We start from the raw sequence: 21,124 nt of genomic DNA on the forward strand, positions 1-21,124 counted from the left end.
CTTTGAACTCAGAGTTCCTGCCTTAGCTGTTTTAATTCTTCCTGGGATTACAGGTGTGCCACAACACCCAGCTCCCTTCACGAACCTTAGCAAACACTGAATTTTCTTTTCTTTTGTTTTTGTTTTTTCAAGAAAGGGTTTCTCTGTGTAGCCCTGGCTGTCCTGGAGCTCGCTCTGTAGGGCTGGCCTAGAACTCAGAGATTTTCCTGCCCCTGCCCCCCGAGTGCTGAGGCTAAAGGAATGTGCCACTACCATTTGGCTTTTTTTGGTTTTGTTGTTGTTTTGCTGTTTTCTGAATTTTCTTGAAAGGGCTGTATTCTAAAAAGATTGCTCTAAAACATCAAATGTTACTGTTCTGGGCTGGGCAGTGGTGGCGCACACTTTTAATCCCAGCACTGGGGAGGCAGAGGCAGGTGATCTTAGTGAGTTTGAGACCAGCCTGGTCTACAAAGCGAGTTCCAGGATAGCCAAGACTACACAGAGAAGCCTTGTCTCAAAAAACTAAAACTAACCAACTAACCAACCAACCAACCAACCACCTTGCTGTTCTGTGTACAGCATTAGCTACCTTGTTGCCCTTAGCTTCTGACAAGGAATAACTAAACAAACCGAAGAGGCTGGGTGTGATCTGAATGGCTAGCAGCTAAGGAGTATGGGTTCTCAGCAGCGCCAGGCGCACAAACGGGAAACACTGTGGGGCTGGATTCCAGGGATAATTTGGACAGATCTTGGCTCCCCCACCCCTTCTTTTTAAATGTAGTATACAGATTTTAGAATCTTAAGAAATCCTTTTTGCTCCTCTGTCAGCTGTCCAGATGGACAGACAGTACGTGGGTCTTTGACAACAGCACCGAGATGAGATAATAAACGCATTTCCTCATTCCTTAAGCAGAAATCCCCACTCTCAACACACGGCAGAGAAGGGCTGGGGATGCGATGAGACATCAGGCCGGCCTTGACCTCCCTCTTCTCTCTCAGGCACATTCAGGAAGAAAAGATGGCCAGAGACAGTCAAGCGTGCCAACTAGCTCCCACTGTGAGAACTGAAGCTCAAACAGCATGTCTAAAGCCCCTCTTCAGTAAACTTACACAAGAGCCCAGCAAGCAAGGCGGAGCACCTGCTTCAAAGTCACTGAGACGTGGAAGGGGCTGCATGAGCCCTGCTGTAGCTGAACTGTTCCCAGAAGGGCCATCTGATGAACACAATCCATTATCACAGTTTATGAGCCTGTTATCTTCGACTTCAGAAGTTCAACCACGAAACTCAGCATTTCCCTTCCCACTTGAGCTATCCACTTGGCAGTTGTCCTGGGCTCAGCCCCACCCAGCAGCTCACCAGCCAACCCTACTGAGAGAGGACAGACCCGACCATCTAGCCCCTTGATGAAGCCACTGAACTGAGTCTGATGACTCAATCTTGAAGACCCAATTGGATTCCAACCATCTTTGCTGTTGAGATGCTGCAGATGAAAATGCTACGCCACCCACTCAGTTTTCAACAAAACAGACTCAATTACCATACTGCCAACACTTAGGACACTGAACTGTGTTTAGGGATTGCAGAACGTACTGAGGAACCAGTGACCTCTGTAAAGATATGATGACCCTCATGTGTCTAAAGAGTGGACGGCTACCTCACAGACCACAGAGCTGGACCCTATTCAGTTACGTAGAAAATGAAGCCAGTATGCGCTATGTGAGATCCTGTCACCAACAAACAGAAGGACATCAGAACAAGACCGTCAAGACAGATTTGAGAATTACCTTCAAAGCGGTGTTTGACTGCATGGTGGCGCATGCCTTTAATCCTAGCACTGGGGAGGCAGAGGCAGTGAGTTGGGGGCCAGCCTGGTCTACACAGCTGTTCCAGGCCAGCCAGGGCTACATAGTGAGACTTTGTCTCCAAAAAAAAGTGGTATTTTAAGTATGAAATAAGTAAGAAATATAGCTGAATCTATGCAAGAGGCGAGAACAGGTTACAAATGAGGAAGGTTCTGAGGTAAGCACAGAAGACTGGGACTGTGTGGCTAAAGAGCTCACAGCACTAGGTACTCCAGAGGCATAAAGAAGGTGATGGCCGGGGCTGGAGATGGGTCAGTGGCTAAGAGGACCTGGGTTCAAGCCCCCACATGGCAGCTCACAACTCTCTGTAACTCCAGTCCCAGGGGATCTGACACCCTCTCACAGACATGCATGCAGGCAAAACACCAATGCACAGAAATATAAATAAATCTTTAAAAGAAGGAGGAGGAGGAGAAGCAGGTGATGGCCAAGAAATGGTTAGAGGATCTGGAGATCAGGAAATCACCTAAGAATGGGGTGGGGGATCTCTGTGAAAACCAGGTTATGGGGTTCTAGAAAGGGCATAGATAAAATAAAAATGAAAGATGGGTATAATGCAAAATTCAGCCTCAGCTACACAATAAGTTCAAGGCCAGCCTAGGCTTTCTCAAAGCAAATAGAAACACAAAGTATTAGAAACTCAGCCCTATGTGGTCTACACAGGCCTGCTGCTCTGAGCCCATGCCAGGAGTGTAACGTGACAGGAAGCGACCAGGACCAGCTGGTGCAGACCTGCAAAGTCTATGACCAGGAGCTTCAGGCTGCAGGTGGGAAGTCTTCAGTTAAGAAGGATGGAATTCAGAGATAACCTTGCCATTTTGTGATAGGTCTTTTGTCTACATAAATTAAACAAAACAGAACTATTACCATATACCTGAGAGGGCAGATGTTCTGTGAGGGTGAATATTAGGCAGAAATGTAATGAAAGTCACTTGCTGGAAAACACCTTCAGCTCTTCTAAGGGTGACTAAGATAGGATTCTGACTCCTTCTATCATTGATTTCAACAGCTCCAATAGACAAGAGCGGTCATTTCCCAGCACCAACCAACAGCTAAAAATAAACAGTTGTATCAACAGTGGAAGAAATCTGCTGCAGCAGCAAGATGCTTTATGGAACTTATATAAAGATAAGACATAGGAGATAGGCAGTATTTTTATGGCCACTTACTTCCTTCTAAAAGCCATGCGCAATAAAACAGAGCTGGAATCACTTCACTGACTGAGCAGAAATCCTCACAGATGTTTAAAACAGCATTAGAATGAGGCGAAAGGTCACCCAGGAGATGGAGAAAACAGCTCTGATTAATCCTGCCATCCTTACATGATCAGAACCCCCAGCCACTAGGAAGAACAGGGAAGAGACGGCCTTAACCTGATGAAGAGGGTTTACAAAGACCCACAGCCAATGCTGCACCCCACAGCTACAGGATGGAGGGTGTTCCTGAGACCAACAACCAAGACCTGACACCACTCATCCCATTTCTAGCCAGCACACCAGAGATCCTGGGCAGCAGAGTGGGGGTGGAGAAAACATCCAAAGTAAAAGCCCCAGAAAGAAATGAACAAAATGTCTAACATGTAAGAGAATTCATGAGTTTAACACAACCACTGGTCTTAGTATCAAAATATAAAGTGAATAAAGTAAATTCTATGTAGCAACAATACATTGAAAATTAATATTCCAAACACCATATACATAAAAATAGATATATAGGGTAAAATTTAGCAAAATGCAAATACAGATCTAGACTTTCTTCCTCCTCCTCCTCCTCCTCCTCCTCCTCCTCCTCCTCCTCCTCTTTTTCTTTCTTCTTTTTAAGAGTTTCTCTGTGTAGCCTTGGCTGTCCTAGAACTCACTCTACAGTCCAGGCTGGCCTGGAACTCAGAAAGATCTGCCTGCCCCTGGCTCCTGAGTACTAGGATTGAGGTGAGAGCCACCACTACCTGGCTTTAATTGATACAGCTAAAGAAATGGAAATATAAGAAGAGCTGGGTGAGGTAGCTCATGTCTGTAATCCTAGACTTAAGAGGCTGAGGCAGGAGGATCACCATGGGTTTGAAGGCACCTGCATGATAGGCTATGAGAAGTTCACAGACAGCCTATCTCAAACACTCCCCACAAGAAGTGAAAAGATACATTATAGATACAGTTTTATTGTAAAAATATAAATTACCTTCAAATAGTTAATGAATTTGATGCAATTCAAGTTAAAATCCTTTTTAAAAAATACAAATTATGCCAGGCGGTGGTGGCGCACGCCTTTAATCCCAGCACTCGGGAGGCAGAGGCAGGTGGATCTCTGTGAGTTCAAGGCCAGCCTGGTCTACCAAGTGAGTCCCAGGAAAGGCGCAAAGCTACAAAAAGAAACCCTGTCTCGAAAAACCCAAAAAAAAAAAAAAAATACAAATTATACAAACCACACTTAAGGGCAGGCCTCATACCCAGCAAAAGATGGCCTAAAAAAATGAACTCAATGGTATTTGGGGAGCTTATTTTGTCTAATAATGCTTTACTTAGGCAATTTTTACCTTATTGGCCTTTTGCTTATATGTTATGATTTCTGATTTTGTGTTTTTATGTGTGTGATTTGTCTTTTCTTTTTTTGGCCTGTTTGTTTCCTAAGGATCTGAGAGAGAAAGAAGGGGTGGCGTTGGAAGGGTGGGGAGATGGGGTGATCTTGGAGTAGATGAGGGAGGGGCTGTGCACAGGGGTGCTACTCACAGAAAACAGAAGATTTACAACCAAACAGAATCAGGCATGCTGGGATTCTCAACACCGCCTTAGCAGAAGGCTTAGAGGAAGAAGCTTGAACAGGGGACCCCCCTCTCCCACGCTCTACCTTTCACTAGACCAGCTGGCTCTTCTAAGAGCCCCACTCCACAGGTTCCCCAGGGATCAGGGACTAGGCAGGTAGTCTTCCCAAGTAATGCCTGTGAACACCTGGCACTCAGATACAGACTGCCTCGTGCCCACTCTGTCACTGATACAGCTGCACTTAATAGTGCCTTATAAAAGAGAGCTCGATGTGGGAGGAAGGATGGTCATTTCAGCAGACTCCCCATAAACACACTGCTCCATGGAGACAGCAGAAGATAAGACACGGATCCCTGTGCCTTCTTTTCTGTCAACGAGGAAATCCCTTTCCCCAGAAGGACCAATCCTTTAACCTAGCTGCGGTACTGGAGATGCCATGCCTGCATTTGCAAACAAAGGTAGCGCTGAAAAGGAACCCACTGTATGTCACATGCTAACTCCAAGTAGCACCTAGTTTTAAAACAACAACAACAAAATGAGGGGGTGTCAAGACAGTTCGGGGGCAGAGGCACTTGCAGCCAAGCCTAATGACCTAGAATAGTAAAGCCTATAAAAATAACTCAACTGGGGGGGGGGGCACTCAGGAGGCAGAAGCAGGTGGATCTCTGAATTCCAGGCCAGCCTGATCTACAGAGCGAGTTCTAGGACATCCAGGGCTACACAGAGAAACCCTGTCTCAAAAAACACAGACCAAAACAAAAGAAAAAGCAACTCAATCATAGTCTCAAGTTAGCCTTTTGTCCCCAACAGTGCTCACGGGAAGCATTCTCCTTGGTGTAGATCACAAGACAGCAACCTCCTCAACATCTGGTGAACAACAAACACCAAGCACACGCAAAGAGAAGGGCCGAGACACCTGACATTTAGCAGAGCCTTTCAAAGGACAAGGGAGGCTGACCATGGCAAGAGCATCACTGAGTCTTGGACGCCTGTTGAAGCTGTCAAGTCTCAAGTTGTCTCCAGGGAAAGAGTAGGTCCCATGATCCTCCTGCACTAGGGCTATGACAGAGTCAGAGACAGACCCAGGGAAACAACACCCCTGTCCAACATCCGAACAAGGATGCACTGACTGAGAGCATCTTAGAGGAACCAGACTGCTCCCTTAAAGCAGCTACAACTTCTCTGGATCACAAAGAACCATACTGGGACAAGATAGACCAGAGCAGACCTTGACCAGGATTGCTCAGCTATGTCTACCTGGGGCATTCTCCTATTTAAACCCTGGTACAGTCAACAGAGAAGAAAAAGAAGAGAAGCCCCTGGAAAATGGCCAGGAAGTGCTCTGCATGGTGAGGCTAGCAGCAACGAGTCTAAAAACTCTTGCTGCCACGATAATGACAATAAACTAATAAAAATTATGCCATAACAATGGGCAGTTTGATCAAAATGAGGGGCTGGAGAGGTGGCTCAGTAGTTAAGAGAACTGACTGCTCTTCTAGAGGACCCAGGTTTGATTCCTAGCACCCACATGATGGGTCATAACCCTCTTGTAACTCCAGTTCCAAGAGCTCCAACACCCTTTTCTGAGCTCCATGGGCACTGCACAGGTGGCACACAAACAAACATGCAGGCAAAATACCCATACACATAAAAGAAGTAATAACAAATGAGTATTTTTTAACCACAACTCCTTCCCAAAGTCATGGATCATTGGAAGGTTGTTGGCTGATTTGCCAGTGATCATCACTGAGGACAGCATGTGCCAGCTGGACGAAATAACGTCCATGTCCCCCTGTGAGTTGTCTCCTGTTTAACTTGGCACATGAGAACACAGGCCTCATCATAGTTATGCTAACAAAACAAATCTGAGAACACCACTTGGGTCCGTTTCAATCCTCTCCGAGTGTGCTTTCCTATGAGCATCTTGGATCTGCTCTCAGATGTTGTTACACATATATTAGGTACTATGCAGAGCTTTAGTTTTGTTGTCTTTTTTAAAAGATTTTTATTTTATGTGTATGAGTGCTTGGCTGTATGTGTGTGCCAAATGCATGCCTAGCACCTGCAGAAGCCAGAAGAGGGCATGAGATCTCTTGACTGGAGTTACGGACAGCTGGTTATGAGCTACCGAGCAGTACTGGGAACCAAGCCTGGATCTTCTACAAGAGCAGTATGCACTCTTAACCTCCAAGCCCTTCAGCCTCCTAAGATACAAAGTTTATTACATCAGAGTTCCTGAGTTCTCACCATTCCAAAGCTTCACTGTCACTGACCCATGTCTAGGACACTCATTTCATAACCAACATAAAAATTTCTGTTTTGTAGGGACAGCCACTTACTCTGGTGTCATAACTGCTATACACCAAGAAGTCACCTGTGAACAAAAGAGGCAGGAAACTGGCCCAATGGTAGTCTCTATGTGCTAAAACTAACAAATCTTAGCAAACAGCAACAGAACCCAAAATACACTGGGGCTGGATGCTGTGGGAATTCCTTCCGCCAACAGCTTTGGAGTACAAGCTTTGGGGCGTGGCTTCTTGTCTGCATACATGACCTCTTAAGAAGAGAGAGTGAGAGGAGAGAGGGTCATCGTACCCTCAATAAATATAAATATAAATATAATATAATATAATATTATATATATATATATATATATATATATATATATATATATATATATATATATATATAAAATACCTCTGTGGGCTCTCACCTCAGCTGGAGAGACAGCTCAGCAGTTAAGAGCACTCAGCACCCACATGGTAGCTTACAACCCTCTGTAACTACAGTCCCATAGGATCCAATATCTCTGGGAGTACCAGGTACATACTTATTGCACAAACATACATGTAGACAAATACCCATATACATTACCAAAAAAAAAAAAAAAAAAAAAAAAAAAAGCCCTCAAAACTATTTGACATATTTTTAAAAAACATGTTTGTTAGAAGCCAAGCATGGTGGCACATGCCTTTAATCCAAGCAGAGGCAGGCAGATCTCTGAGTTCAAGATCAGCTAGGTCTACAGATTGAGTTCCAGGACAGCCAGAGATACACAGAGAAATCTTGTCTCAAAATAAAACAAAACAAAACAAAACAAAGAAGTAGATCGATAAAAACATGCTTGTTTAATCTATTGGTTTTTTTTGGGTGGGGGGAGCACACATGCCGTGGAGCATGTGTGGAGGTGGGGGACAATCTGCAGTAGTCAGCTTTCTCCTTTTACCATGTGGATTCTGAGGCTCCAATTCAGGTCATCAAAGCTTGGCAAGCAAGTACCTTTGCCCACTGAGCCATCTCACGGCCCCTCAGAACTATATAACTTACTAAATAAAACAGGTTCAGGCTTGATGTATGGCTTGTTGGTAGAATACCTGGTTAGCATGTGGGAGGCCCTGGATTCAACCTCCAGTACTGCAAAATTAATTGACTAATTAATTAAAACAGACTCTAGAACTAGGTCAGAGCCAAAGAACAAGAGACGGAACAGGGAGGTACACAGGCAGGAGATACATCCTGAACTCACAGTTTTCCAGGAGCTCTGTTCTGGGAGAGGACATACCTTATCCATATGGAAGATCAAATCCAACTCACACACATTTTCAAAACACTTATCCAGAGTCTCCACAAAAACCTGAGAAATAAGAAGAAACAGAGAAAAAGAGCAAACCATTACTCGCTGTTTTACAGATGTCACATGGGAAATTCAGAGGCAAACCTGGAATGCACCTTAGTCCCACTGTCACAGAAGCTTAGGCTGGAGCCTGCTTGACACCAGAGGTTTGAGACCAGCCTGGGCTCCACAAGTGAGACCTTAAAGTCATTTAAAAAGGCTGAAACTAGTGTGTCACCGGGCGGTGGTGGCGCACGCCTTTAATCCCAGCACTCGGAGGCAGAGGCAGGCGGATCTCTGTGAGTTCGAGGCCAGCCTGGGCTACAGAGTGAGTTCCAGGAAAGGTGCAAAGCTACACAGAGAAACCCTGTCTCGAAAAACAAAAAAAAACCAAAAAACAAAAAAGGCTGAAACTAGAGACTCAGGCCTATATTTCCAACTATTCAGGCAAGAGGACTGAAAATTCAAGGACTTCTTGGGCCACTTGGGGCAATGCCACCTTAAAATTTTATGAAAGTAACAAATAAATGAATAAAAAATAAAGTAAAAGGGGCGGGCAGCCATGACACTCTTTTTTATCTCACAACAGATCTCAAAAGGCAAGCCCTGTCTCCAACATGAACTGATACTACTTTTTAATCAACTCCATCCAGACAGGAAAGCCTGGTTTTCAGTTCAGCAACTGAACCAGCAAACACATTAAGGCTTTCTCTTCTCCTTTATGTAATATCATATAAATATCAGTACAAATAAGATACTGATTTACATAAAAGGATAAACCACCAACTACTTGCAATACTATTATGTCCTTTCCCCAACTGAAGTACACATATATTTAAAAAAAGTTCCTTACAGTATTAATAAAATCTTGTATGCATGTACTTATTTATTTGTTTGTTTGTTTGTGGTTTTTCGAGACAGGGTTTCTGTGTAGCCCTAGCTCTTCTGGAATTTGCCCTGTAGACCAGGCTGGCCTGGAATTCAGAGATCCACCTGCCTCTGCCATCAGAGTACTGGGCCGCCGCCGCCGCCGCCGCCGCCGCCGCCGCCGCCGCCGCCACCGCCGCCGCCACCCAGCAACTGTTCCCTTCTTATCTGTCCATCCCTAAGATCTCATATTAATATTAATAGCACAATATAAAACTTTCAAACTTTTTTTTTCCGAGACAGGGTTTCTCTGTGTAACTCTGGAACTCACTCTGTAGACCAGAGTGACCTTGAACTCACAGAGATCCACCTGCCTCTGCCTCCCGAGTGATGGGATCAAAGGTGTGCACCACAACTGCCCAGCAGAATTTTCAAACTTTTAAGAAAACTTATTTATGTGTATGTAAGTGTGTCTGTTGTATATGTGCCTGAGAAGACCAGAAAGGTGTCAGCTCCCTGAAGCTAGAGATCCAGGCGGTTGTGAGCTGCCTGAAGTGGGTGCTGGGAATCAAACTTGGGTCCTTTGCAAGAACAGTATGTGTTCTTAACCACTGAGCCTTTTCTCCAGCCTGTTTTAACTTTTAAAAGTCCCACAGTCTTCTTAATTTATTTATTTTTATTTTATGTGCATTGGTGTTTTGCCTGCATGTATGTCTGTGTGAGGGTGTCAGAGCTGGAGTAATAGACTGTGTGAACTGCCACGTGGGTGCTGGGAATTGAACCCAGGTCCTTTGGAAGAACAGCATGTGCTCTTAACCACTGGGTCATCTCTCCAGCCCCTAAAGTCCCACAGTCTTAAAAATTCAAACACTTTAAAAGTTCAGTCTCTTTAAAGCATTCAGTCTTAGGGGCTGGAGAGATGGCTCAGTGGTTAAGAACACTGGCTGCTCTTCCAGAGGACCTGGATTCAATTCCCAGGACCCATTGGGCAGCTCACAACTGTATGTAACTCTTGTTCCAGGGGATCCAACAACCTCACAGAAGCATACATTCGGGCAAAACACCAATGTACATAAAATACAAATAAATAAATAATTTTGCTGGGCAGTGGTGGTGCACACCTTTAATCCCATCCAATACTTGGAAGGCAGAGGCAGATGGATCTCAGTGAGTTCAAGGCCAGCCTGGTCTACAAAGTGAGTTCTAGGACAGTCAGGACTGTTACAGAGAAACCCTTCTTGGAAAAAAAAACAAACAAAAACAGTCTTCTTCAAAGTTCAAAGTTTTTCTAAAACATCCAAAGCCTCTCTGAAATTTCAAAGTCTCTCTAAAATTGTGGGTTCCTAAAAAATAAGTTACATTCTTCTTATTTCAAATAGGAAGAGCCAGGGCACAGTCACAATCAGAGTAAAGCAAAACCAAAATTCAACAGTGTGAAAAGTTCAGTGTTTGATGTCTAGGACTCACCCATGATCCTCTGGGCTCCAAAGGACCCGGGCCACTTCTCCAGCTCTGCCCTCTGCAGCATACACAGCTTGTCTCCTAGGCTCAAGCTAGCTCCCCTTCACTGCTGCTGTGGTGTATTCTTTGGTGGCCATCCCATGGTGCTGACATCTCCAAAATGCTGGAGTCTTTGCAGCTGGGCTGTACCTTCACCAATAACCTCTCCTGGGCTCTGTTCAGGGACTGTGGCCCTGTCACATGGTGCCAAGCCTCACCTTCTCTCCATGACCCCTTCAACCTTGAGACTCTAACTGCAAATGAAGCTGCACCTTCTCCGATGGCCTCTTCTACCCTCCTCCGGTGCCAAACCTCAAATGCTCCCCATAATCCCTTCATGCCTTCAAAACCAGGACCACCTAGATGACTCTTATTCATCACCAAGGCTCCTAGCATGAGCTGCAGCCTCAGCCCCCTCTGGATCACAGCTACTGTATGCTGACCCTGAGGAAACACTTTTCAAAAGATTTCACCTCAAGGATGCTGGTCTCTTCTTAACTATAGCTAATTTCTCAGCTCTAGCTGACCACCAACAATTGTCCTAGCAAAGCAAAGGTTTCACTTCAGTGGTGCTGGTCTCTTGCTAATCGTGGCTGATTCTTCATCCCCAACTGACCAGAACCACAGAGTCTTAATTCAAAATATCATATAAATGGCCCTGATAGTCTTTACTTCCCTCTGAAATTTCACAAGCCAGGTCTCTATCATTTGCATTTCTCTTAGCATTCTTATCTTCTAAGAACAAGCCACTGAGCTCTGTGCCCTCGATGGCTTTTCCAGTCCCAAGTTCAAACGCCAGCACAATCCTCCCAAAAACACATGATCGAGTCTGTCACAGCAACACCCCACAACTGGTACCAATTTCTGCCTTAGTTAGCAAAGTGTTATTCCATCCAGAGCTCGACTACTGTTTTCCTAGATGATGCTATCAAGATGCAATGGGCAGAATTGACATCCTGACCTAAGACTGATAACTGGTCCATGGTTTCTATTAGAAACCGAACACTGGAAAATGACTGGCCATTAAGTATTAACACTCTAGGACCCAGTGACTGTATTCCTTAGGTGCATATCTTATAGAACCGCATGCACGTGTAATTCCAAAACCAAACACAGTCATTTCATAGTGGCACTATTTATAACGCTATACTTTAACAGTATTTTAAGAATAACAGTTACCAGCTGGGAAGATGGCTCAGTGGTTGTTTTTTCAGATATGGCACTTGTTGCTCTTGCAGAGGACCTGGATTCAATTCCCAGCACCCTCATGGTGGCTCCCAACAATACATAACTACAATTCCAGGGATCTAATGCCCTCTTCTGACCTCAGGAGGCACCAGGCATGCAGGTGATACACAGACATATATGTAGGCAAAACACTGATACACATAAAAAATAGATAAATAAATGTAAAAAAAAATTAAATTAAAAAAAAAATAGCCGGGCGGTAGTGGGGCACGCCTTTAATCCCAGCACTTAGGAGGCAGAGCCAGGCGGATCTCTGTGAGTTTGAGGCCAGCCTGGGCTACCAAGTGAGTTCCAGGAAAGACGCAAAGCTACACAGAGAAACCCTGTCTCGAAAAAACAAAACAACAACAAAAAACAAACAAACAAAAAAATAGCAGTTAAAGCCAGAGTGATAGTGGTGCACACATTTAATCCCAGCACTTGGGAGGCAGAGGCAGGCCGACCTATGAGTTTGAGGCCAGCGTGGTCTATAAAGCTAGTTCTAGGACAGCCAGGGCTACACAGAGAAACCCTGTCTTGAAGGGAAAAAAAAAAGAATACTGGAAATTTTTACCACCTGGAAAATTCTTCACTTACATATTACAAATCAATTTTCTGGAAAATATGAAAGATTACTCTGAGAAAATGGTGACAACAGGAACTGATTTTCTTATTATGTATCAGATTTTGTCATAAACCTCAAGAATTAAAATACTTAATACTAAAGAACAAAAGCAGCCCGGCAGTGGTGGTTGGTGGCACACACCTTTAATTTTAATCCCAGCCCTTGGGAGGCAGAGGCAGGTGGATCTCTGTGAGTTCTAGGCCAGCGTGGTCTAAAGAGCAAGATCTAGGACAGACACCAAAACTACAGAGAGAAACCCTGTCTCGAAAAAACCGGAAAAAAGCCGGGCAGTGGTGGTGCACGCCTTTAATCCCAGCACTCGGGAGGCAGAGCCAGGCGGATCTCTGTGAGTTCGAGGCCAACCTGAGCTACCAAGTGAGTTCCAGGAAAAGCGCAAAGCTACACAGAGAAACCCTGTCTCGAAGAAAAAAAAAAAAAAAAAAGACCAAAACAAAAGCATTGGGCTAGCTAGCAAGATGGCTGGCTCACGGTAAAGGTGCTTGCTGACAGTCCTAACCTGTGTCAACCTGACACAAGCTAGCACACAATGGCCTATGGGCAAGCCTGTTGGGCACTTTCTTGACAGGAGAGGCCCCTCACTCACTGCGTGTGGTACCACTCCTGGGCTAGTGATCTTGGGTTATATAAAAAAGCAGGTCAAGCAAGCCATGGAAAGCAAGCCAGTAAGCAACACTCTTTGGTGGCCTCCACATCAGCTCCTGTCTCCAGGTTCCTGCCCAGCTTGAGTTTCTGCCCTGACTTCCCTCAGTGATGGAGTGTGGTGTGGAATTGTTAGCTGAAATAAACCCTTTCCTCATAAGCTGCTTTTGGTCACAGTGTTTTATCACAGCCATAGGAACCCTAATAAGACAAACCTCTAAACCTGCACCATGGCACTCACAGTCTTGTGTACACCCACCCCCCTACGTGTGCACACACACACACACACACACACACACACACACACACACACTTAATTAATTAATTAAAATATACCCATTTATAATAAAATAATTAGTCTTTTAAGCTGGCGGAGAGCTGAGCTGTTGCTGGCTTTACTCACTTAGTGGACTAAGTGTTGACACACCGCACTTAGTCCTTTACTTCCTTTCCCTGATTTTCCCCTCCTGGTTCTTGAAGGCTCCCTGGTAGAACTGACCCCTGACTCCACCTTTGAGGTTGCTGTTGTCTCTGTCTCACCTCCCAACAAGGGAAAGCTGTATTGACTCCAAATGTGACTTTATGTTTTTCTTTTGTGATTTTGCATCTTTTGTTTATTGGTGTTGTTTTGTTTTTAGACAGAGTCTCACTAAGTAGCATTGGCTGGCTGGAACTCACTATGTAGACCAGATGGAGCCTGAACTTGGCAGTGATCCTCCTGCCTCTGTTTCCCAGAGTGCTGGGATTATAAGAATGCACTACCTCAGCTGGTCCAATTCTGTACTTTTATTGGAATCAGTATCAGCTACTCCATAATGAGTTAATTTGCAAACACTAACCTTAATCACCATGTGATATTTTCTTTAACTATGCATTTTCTAGCTGATTGTGCAGAAATAGGAAATTCAATGCTTTCTTGACCTCAAACTCAGGAAGCATGATTTTCATTTGGAGGTCAGAGGGCACCTCAGGTGTTGGTCCTCACTTTCCACCTTGTTTGAGATGACATCTCTAGTTCTTCACCCTTTCTATGCCAGACTAGCTGATACACGATTTTCTTGTATCTTATCCACCTCACCCCACCTCCAATCCTGGTAGTAGATGAGATTTCTAACATGTCAATCCTGTTGTTTTTTTCTTTCCAATTCCAATAAGATTGTCCCATGTAGTTTTGTTCTTAGTCTATTTAAAAATTCTTTCATCCTTAAGACTAAGAGCCCATAAATGGCAGCCTGCAATATTCCTGTCTCCGCCCCTGAGTAGCTGGGACTCCACCATGCTCAGTTTTCAACTTCTTTCATTTCCGTTTGTAAGAGACAGTTGTATTTTCACATGTGCCCTTAGACTTCTTCCTTAAGATAACACTGGCTCTTGGTTTTGCAACTAAAATTAGCTGTGAAAGTAACTAGGGGAGAAGACACTATGTGTGTGCCATGCTTTTTTTTCTAGGCCACCATTACAAGAAAGAATGAAATGTACAGACACTTGGGATTGGGGAGATGATTCAGTCGGTAAAGCTCTTGCTGCACAAACAGAAGGACCTAAGTTTGATCTCCCAGAGCCCAAACAAAAGCCCAGAGCAGCAAACTCTAGCACTTCGGAGGACAGAGAAGATGATGGCTGGGGCCTGCTAGCAAGCCTGCCCTAGCTGAGTCTTTGGCTCCAGATAATATTCTATCTCAAAAGCAAGGGGAAAACCATTGAGGAACACGAGATGTCAACCTCTGGCCTCCACGGCATCTATACAAACACAGGTGCATGTGTCTGGACACAGAAAGTATAAATACTTAATGTAGTTTGGTTTCAGAGATGATAGAAAATTCAAACATTAAAAACCACAGCTGGGTAGAAAGCACTATCGGACGGCTAAGTCCTGGAAGGTTGCTCAGGCGCTTTCCCAGAGCACCACCTGGTGGACATCTGGCAACCCTTACCAACACTGATGAGGAGACTGAAAAAAGGATCCGCACCAAGGCTGGTTATTCAAAATCCCCGTGTAAACTCTAAAGTGGCTCCCATTATTGGATGACCACACATACCTGGATGAGGTCCAAGATCCCAAGTTCACTCTCGGAGGAATCCACACAAAATACGAAGTAGAGGGTAGCGTAGTGCCGGTAAATCAGCTTGCAGTCGGCGCCACCAATCAGACTGGAAGACAGTGGTCGAGAGCTGAGAACTCCAATCTTAGTAAACACACAGGGGGCCCCTGCACCAAGAATGGAAATGGCCTAACAAAGAGGAAGGCTGAGCACTCGGAGCAGGCACTTTCCACATGAATGGCAACTAAGTTTGGAAGAGACCAGAAAGCCACTGGACTTCACCTTGACCTAGCCCGCCAGTGACCCAAACTCGACCTGGGGCTGGAGCGATGGCTCAGCAGTTAAGAGCACCAGCTGCTCTTCCAGAGCACCCACATGGCAGCTCACAACTGTGTGTGACTCCTGCTCCAGAGGTTCTGACACCCTCACACAGATGAGCATGACAAAACACCAATGTACATACAATAAAACAAACAGCAGCTCCTGTTAAGAACAGGTTACGGGGGTCTGGTGTAGTGGTGCACACACCTTTAATCCCAGCACTCAGGAGGCAGAGGTAAGCGGACCTGTGAGTTCAGGGCCAGCCTGGGCTATACAGAGAAACCAACTCCCACCCCCCCACCCCCCCACCCCCCGCCACACACACACACACACACACACACACACACACACACACACACACACACACACACACACACTCCAGAAAAAGAACAGGTTATGCTGCATCAGGGAGCCACTGACCCGAGTGTACCAGAAGGAGCAAAAGCAGTGACAGCCATCCAAAGTGGACCTTGGAACCTAAGGGGCGACCCGAAGCTCATGTTTACCTTCCACCTTCTAAGAAGTTACAGATGTTGTCATCTCGCTTGAGGACCAGATGGAAAGTCTCTCGAACAATCTGCTGTTGGATCTCTTCAGGCTATGGAACAAGAGCAAAAAGCCGGGTCAGGGGGCAAGTGAGAAAAAGTGTGCCCACCAGTAAGGGCGACTATGTAAAGAAGGGGCTCCTCACTGGGAACAGTTGGAAAAGATCATGTGTAAGCACATGGAAGGCAGAGAATGACTATGGGAAAGACAGATTACAGTACGCTTATTTACCACGGTATCTCAGTCACAAATCATTGCTATCTCATAGACAAGCTGAGATTCAAACAAGTTTATGGAGTCAGAATCCATAAACTAACAAAGATCCTCAAGGGTTTTGTTTTGTTTGGTTTGGTTTTTGAGATACGGTTTCTCTGTGTATTCCTGGTTATCCTGTAACTAGCTTCATGGACCAGGCTGGCCTCAAACTCACAGAGATCTGCCCGTCTCTGCCTGAGTGCTGGACTGAAAGTTGTGTGCCACCACTGTCTAGCCTTTTTTTTCCCCCTGAAAAAAACATCTATAGTGTGTAATTAACAAATCTCAAAGTTCAGCACTGTGTGAAGGTCAATATGTAATCATGTACTTGTCTCAAGGATAAATTTATCCTTTTTTTACACTAATATCAGCACTACATAGAAGATGCTGTTTTGCTCACCAACAAAGGACTATTGGGAAAGATAGAAAATGCTGCATTGGGTTGGGCATTTAGCTCAGTGGTAGAGCACTTGCCTAGCAAGCGCAAGGCCCTGGGTTCGATCCTCAGCTCCAAAAAAAAAAAAAAAAAAGAAAATGCTGTATTTGCAGATCTGAATTGTGGGCAACTAAACAAATTACAAATAAACTCTTCACTTAATAGTCACTAGTCATCTTGAGAAACTTCAACTGTGAATGAATCACTTGATAAGTCACATTTGATCTCCACCTATACGTTGTATGGCTTTATAATAGGTATGGTACATTTTTTTTAAGTCATGCATGGTGGCTCACTCCTGCAGGCCCAGCATGCTGGAGGTTAAGGCAGGACCATCACTGAGTTGGAGTACAGCCTGGATTAAATGGTGAATTCCAGGCCAGCCTGAACCGTATGGACTGTAACTCCCTAACTCAACAAAACAGAACAGAGAGAAGAGTGGGGAGGGGTGGAGAAGAGAGGAGAAAGGGAGACACTGTGGTACAGCATGTCTGGAGTCCCAGCATTTGGTAAGTGAAAGCAGGAGGAACATGAGACCTTGTATAAAGGGGGGCAGTGGGGTATTGGGGTGGGGAGCCAGGAGTAGTAGTGCTTTAATATCAGCAAGAGGTGGGTCTCTGTGAGTTCAAGGTCAGCCTGGTCTACATAGTGAGTTCCAGGTCAGCCAGGGCTACACAGGGAGACTGTCTCAAAACAAACAAAAAGGATAAGGGAGAAACCAGACAGAAACAAGGTAGTTAGAAACTCTAGAAGAGAGACCAGCAGTCGTGGCACAGGCCTTTAATCCCAGCACTCTGGAGGCAGAGGCAGGCGGATCTCAGTGAGTTTGAGGCCAGCCTGGTCTACAGAGCAAGTCCCAAGATAGCCAAGGCTACACAGAGAAACCCTGTCTTGAAAAACCAAAACCAACCAATCAAACAAACAAACAAAAAAACCCACCACAACAACAAAACTCTAGATCAGGAGCTGGAGAATTGGATCTGCCATTAAGATCATTTGTTGCTCTTACAGAGGACCCAGTTCAATTCCCAGTAGCTACAAGATGGTTGAGAACCATCAGTGAATCCAGTTCAAAGGGATCTAGCACCCTCCTCTGACCTCCAAAGGCACCAGGTACACATGTGGTGACAGGCATACCTGCAGGCAAAACACTCACACGCAGAAAACAAATAAATAAAAATTAAACTCTCTAGATGTGAGAAGACTGTCTCATACTGTAATGTGGGATGAGCCAGCCATCGATGGTGTTTAAATGCCTGGGCTGGGGCCTGAGACTAGTTCTAACAAGCTCCCACAGGACACCAGTGCTCTGGGTCTGGGGGACCACACTCTGAGGGGCACAGCATAAGTAAATGCTCAGCTTGAATCTCCCTCAAGTCAGGAAAACATATTAAAAAAATTAACCCCTTCTTTCTATACCACTGCACTTAGCTTTGAGATGGACAGTGATTTAAAAGCTATTGGGGGTTGGGGTTGGGGGCAGGGGCCAACACAAAAACTGGAACTAGTCACTGAGGAAATGGCTGGCTCGGTGTGGGCTCTAAAGGCTCTCAGTTCCTACTGAATGCATGGATGCAAACCTGCTCATCGCTGGCCCACAACCTGGAACAAATCAATCACTATCTTCCTGGTTTCCATGTGAACACACCAAGCTCACATTTGCCAGGATGTTGTCAAAGATAAACTCTGTGTGCTCAGAAGCACAAACACGCCAAGCATCAGCACTTCTTTAAACGGACACAACATCTGTTCCACTGAAGCTCTTTATCCAGCCACAGGTGGAAGTGGTAAGGGGGGGGGGGGGGTAAAACAATGCGGCCAACTGATTCCTAGTTCAACAGAAAGGCACCACCACTGCTTATGTGCCCCAGTTACTTTAACAACCCTTCCTAGCTTTCAGTACACAGCGATTTTCAAGGGACTTTCACTCAAGGGGTTCTTAAACAATTCTATGATCTTCAAAGATATACAAATCGCCAATAAGCATAAGAAAAGATAGGTGCTCAGCATCCTTAGTCACTATGGAAACAGATAGCAAAACCTTTTAAAAGGAGGTTCAGTTTCATCCACTAAAATGCCTTTAATTAAACACAACATGACTAGGATTATATAGCTCAGTGGTAAAAAAAAAAAAAAAAAATTGCCTAGAATGAGGGAGGCCCTGAATTCACTCCCTAGTTCAGAAAACAAAAACAAACAAACAAAAAAAGATACACATTGGAGGAGATAAGAAACTAGATAGTAGAGTGAAAGGTACAACCACTTGGAAAACACTGTGGCAGTTTCTTAAAATGTTCACCAATGGGCTGGAGAGATGGCTCAGACATCAAGAGCATAAGTCCTGAGTTCAATTCTCAGCATCCAAATGGCAGCTCACACCTGTCTGTAACTTCAGTTCTAGGGGACCCAACACCCTCACACATACATACATGCAGGCAAAACACCAATGTACATAAAATAAAAATAAATAAACTATTTTTAAAAAATATTTAGCATTGAGTTATTATGTGACCTAATGATTGATTCTACTACTAAGGTAAAGAAAAATGAAAAGCTATGTCCACACTAAAACTCAACACACGAATGGTCACAGCAGCACTATTTATAAAAGCCAGATACAGCAAATAATGGGAAATAAAAGTATGGAATGAACAGCAGAGCACAGTGGCATGCCTGTTAACTTTGGGAGATGGAAGGCTGTGGTAGAAAGGATCTTTTCTTCGCTTTTGGTGGCTGGTTGTTTGGATTTTGTTTTTGTTGCTTATGTCTTCACTATGTACCCAAGGTTGGCCTTGAACTCACAATCCTCCTGCCTCAGTTTCCCAAGTACTGTGATTATAGAGATGTGCCACCAGGTCCAGCTGAGCAGAAGGATCTCCAGTTCAGGTCAACCTGAGCTACAAATTGAGATCCTGCTTTAAAATAAATTAAAAAACACATATATGCATGCTACATATTCATACAGATGAAACTTGTGAATGTCTTTGTAAGTAAAAGATTAAAAAGACTATACGTTATGATTCCATTTAGATAAAATGTCCAAAAATTTAAAGAGAAAGTAAGTGCTTGCTTAGGGCCAGGGGAGTTGACTGCTAACAGGGAGGAGTTTCTTTAAAAGTATCAATAAAAAGGTTTTCAAATTGTGATATAGTAAGTTAGCTATATAGTTTATATTTCAATAACTTAGGAGAAACAAATGCACACATAAGTCGAAGTCATATTAAGTACTTTTAAAAAAATAAGTGTTGAAAATCCTACTTAAAAAGCAAATTATTTTTTCATTTATGATGAAAAAAGGAATATAAATCCAAGAGACATTTCTCAACTTGCCAACCTACACAAGAGTAGGAAAGGTGAGGCTGAAGCCTAAATGTTTTCTGATTCCATTCCTTCTCGGGTTTAACCAGTCTCTCAGTTATGTATTTTGAAACCTAGCCACAAATAAAATGTTGGGGGACAGGAGACAAATAATGACGTTTGCTTTTTCCCAAAGGAAATGTTTCTAGAAAATGAACGTTGCTGGGCCATCTCGTGACAGCATGTGTTTAGTTATTGGTTTCTTGAGATATGGCCTGGTGTAGCTCAAGCTGACTTTGAACTAGCTGTCTGAGGATAACTTTGAGGTACTCATCCTCACGCCTCCATCTCCTGAGCTCTGAGCTTACAGGTGTGCACCACTACATCTGACAACTTGTAATATAACTCATTCACCCCCAATTTTAAGAGACTTTCTACAGGGTAAAGGGTAGCCCGACCCTGATAAGTCTCAGTCAACGCTAGAGCAAGTAATTCCAAGAAAGAACTTCTGCCCACCTTGAGAAAACAAAAACTTAAAAGAACCCAACGACCCGACCATCACAAAACTACGCTCATCCATGAAAAAAAAAAAAATAAAGACAGTGGGTTTTGTCGTTCAAGATTTCAACGAAGCACACTGTGTATTGTGCCTGGCCTAAGACCCAGGGGAAAGTGTCACAAAGCACAGAAAGCCAGGATCCAGGGAGGGTGGGAGAGGAACAGGGGCGGTGGGTCATGCGCGGTGCCGGAGCCCGAGGTGCTGGCGAGCTCTGCGGCGGGCCGAGGGGAGGGGAATGGGCGCGGGTACGTGGCGGGCCGGGCCGCACTCACAAAACGCTGGTAGAAGCGGACCAGCCGCGGCTTCCCATGGTTGTTGAAAACCAGAATCGCCTGAATCATCTTTGCCGGTCCCGCTTCTCTCGGCACCAGCTGCTCCAAGAAAGCTCCTCCTTCCGCCACAACATGGGCACTTCCGGTTGGTGCCCTACTAGAAAAATCGCTCCCGGAAACTTAGCCGTAGAGCCCCGGGGTCCGAGCACCTAAGGGTCCGGCCTCTCTGGCGCCCTGGAGAGGTCGGCGGGCTAGCCGGGGGAACATGGTGGGGGGTCGGGTGGAAGCCGGGAGCATGGTACCCTT

The 21,124-nt window shown here is 44.8% G+C and overlaps 1 protein-coding gene across 1 annotated transcript in view; it reads right to left on the minus strand.

Moving 5' to 3' along the window:
* Positions 1–20,966, minus strand: part of Ap3s2 (adaptor related protein complex 3 subunit sigma 2) — a 47,355-nt gene extending 26,389 nt beyond the window's left edge. Inside the window, exons 1-4 of the mRNA XM_076545648.1 lie at positions 20,819–20,966; positions 15,960–16,051; positions 15,130–15,241; positions 8,161–8,232 (exon numbers count right to left, since the gene is read on the minus strand). Of these exons, the coding sequence (XP_076401763.1) occupies positions 8,161–8,232; positions 15,130–15,241; positions 15,960–16,051; positions 20,819–20,887 (345 nt within the window). The 5' untranslated portion in view covers positions 20,888–20,966. The remainder of the gene's footprint in view (positions 1–8,160; positions 8,233–15,129; positions 15,242–15,959; positions 16,052–20,818) is intronic.
* Between the last annotated feature and the right edge of the window lie 158 nt (positions 20,967–21,124).

This window comes from Peromyscus maniculatus, chromosome 1 (assembly GCF_049852395.1).
Source record: "Peromyscus maniculatus bairdii isolate BWxNUB_F1_BW_parent chromosome 1, HU_Pman_BW_mat_3.1, whole genome shotgun sequence".
NCBI lineage: Eukaryota > Metazoa > Chordata > Mammalia > Rodentia > Cricetidae > Peromyscus > Peromyscus maniculatus.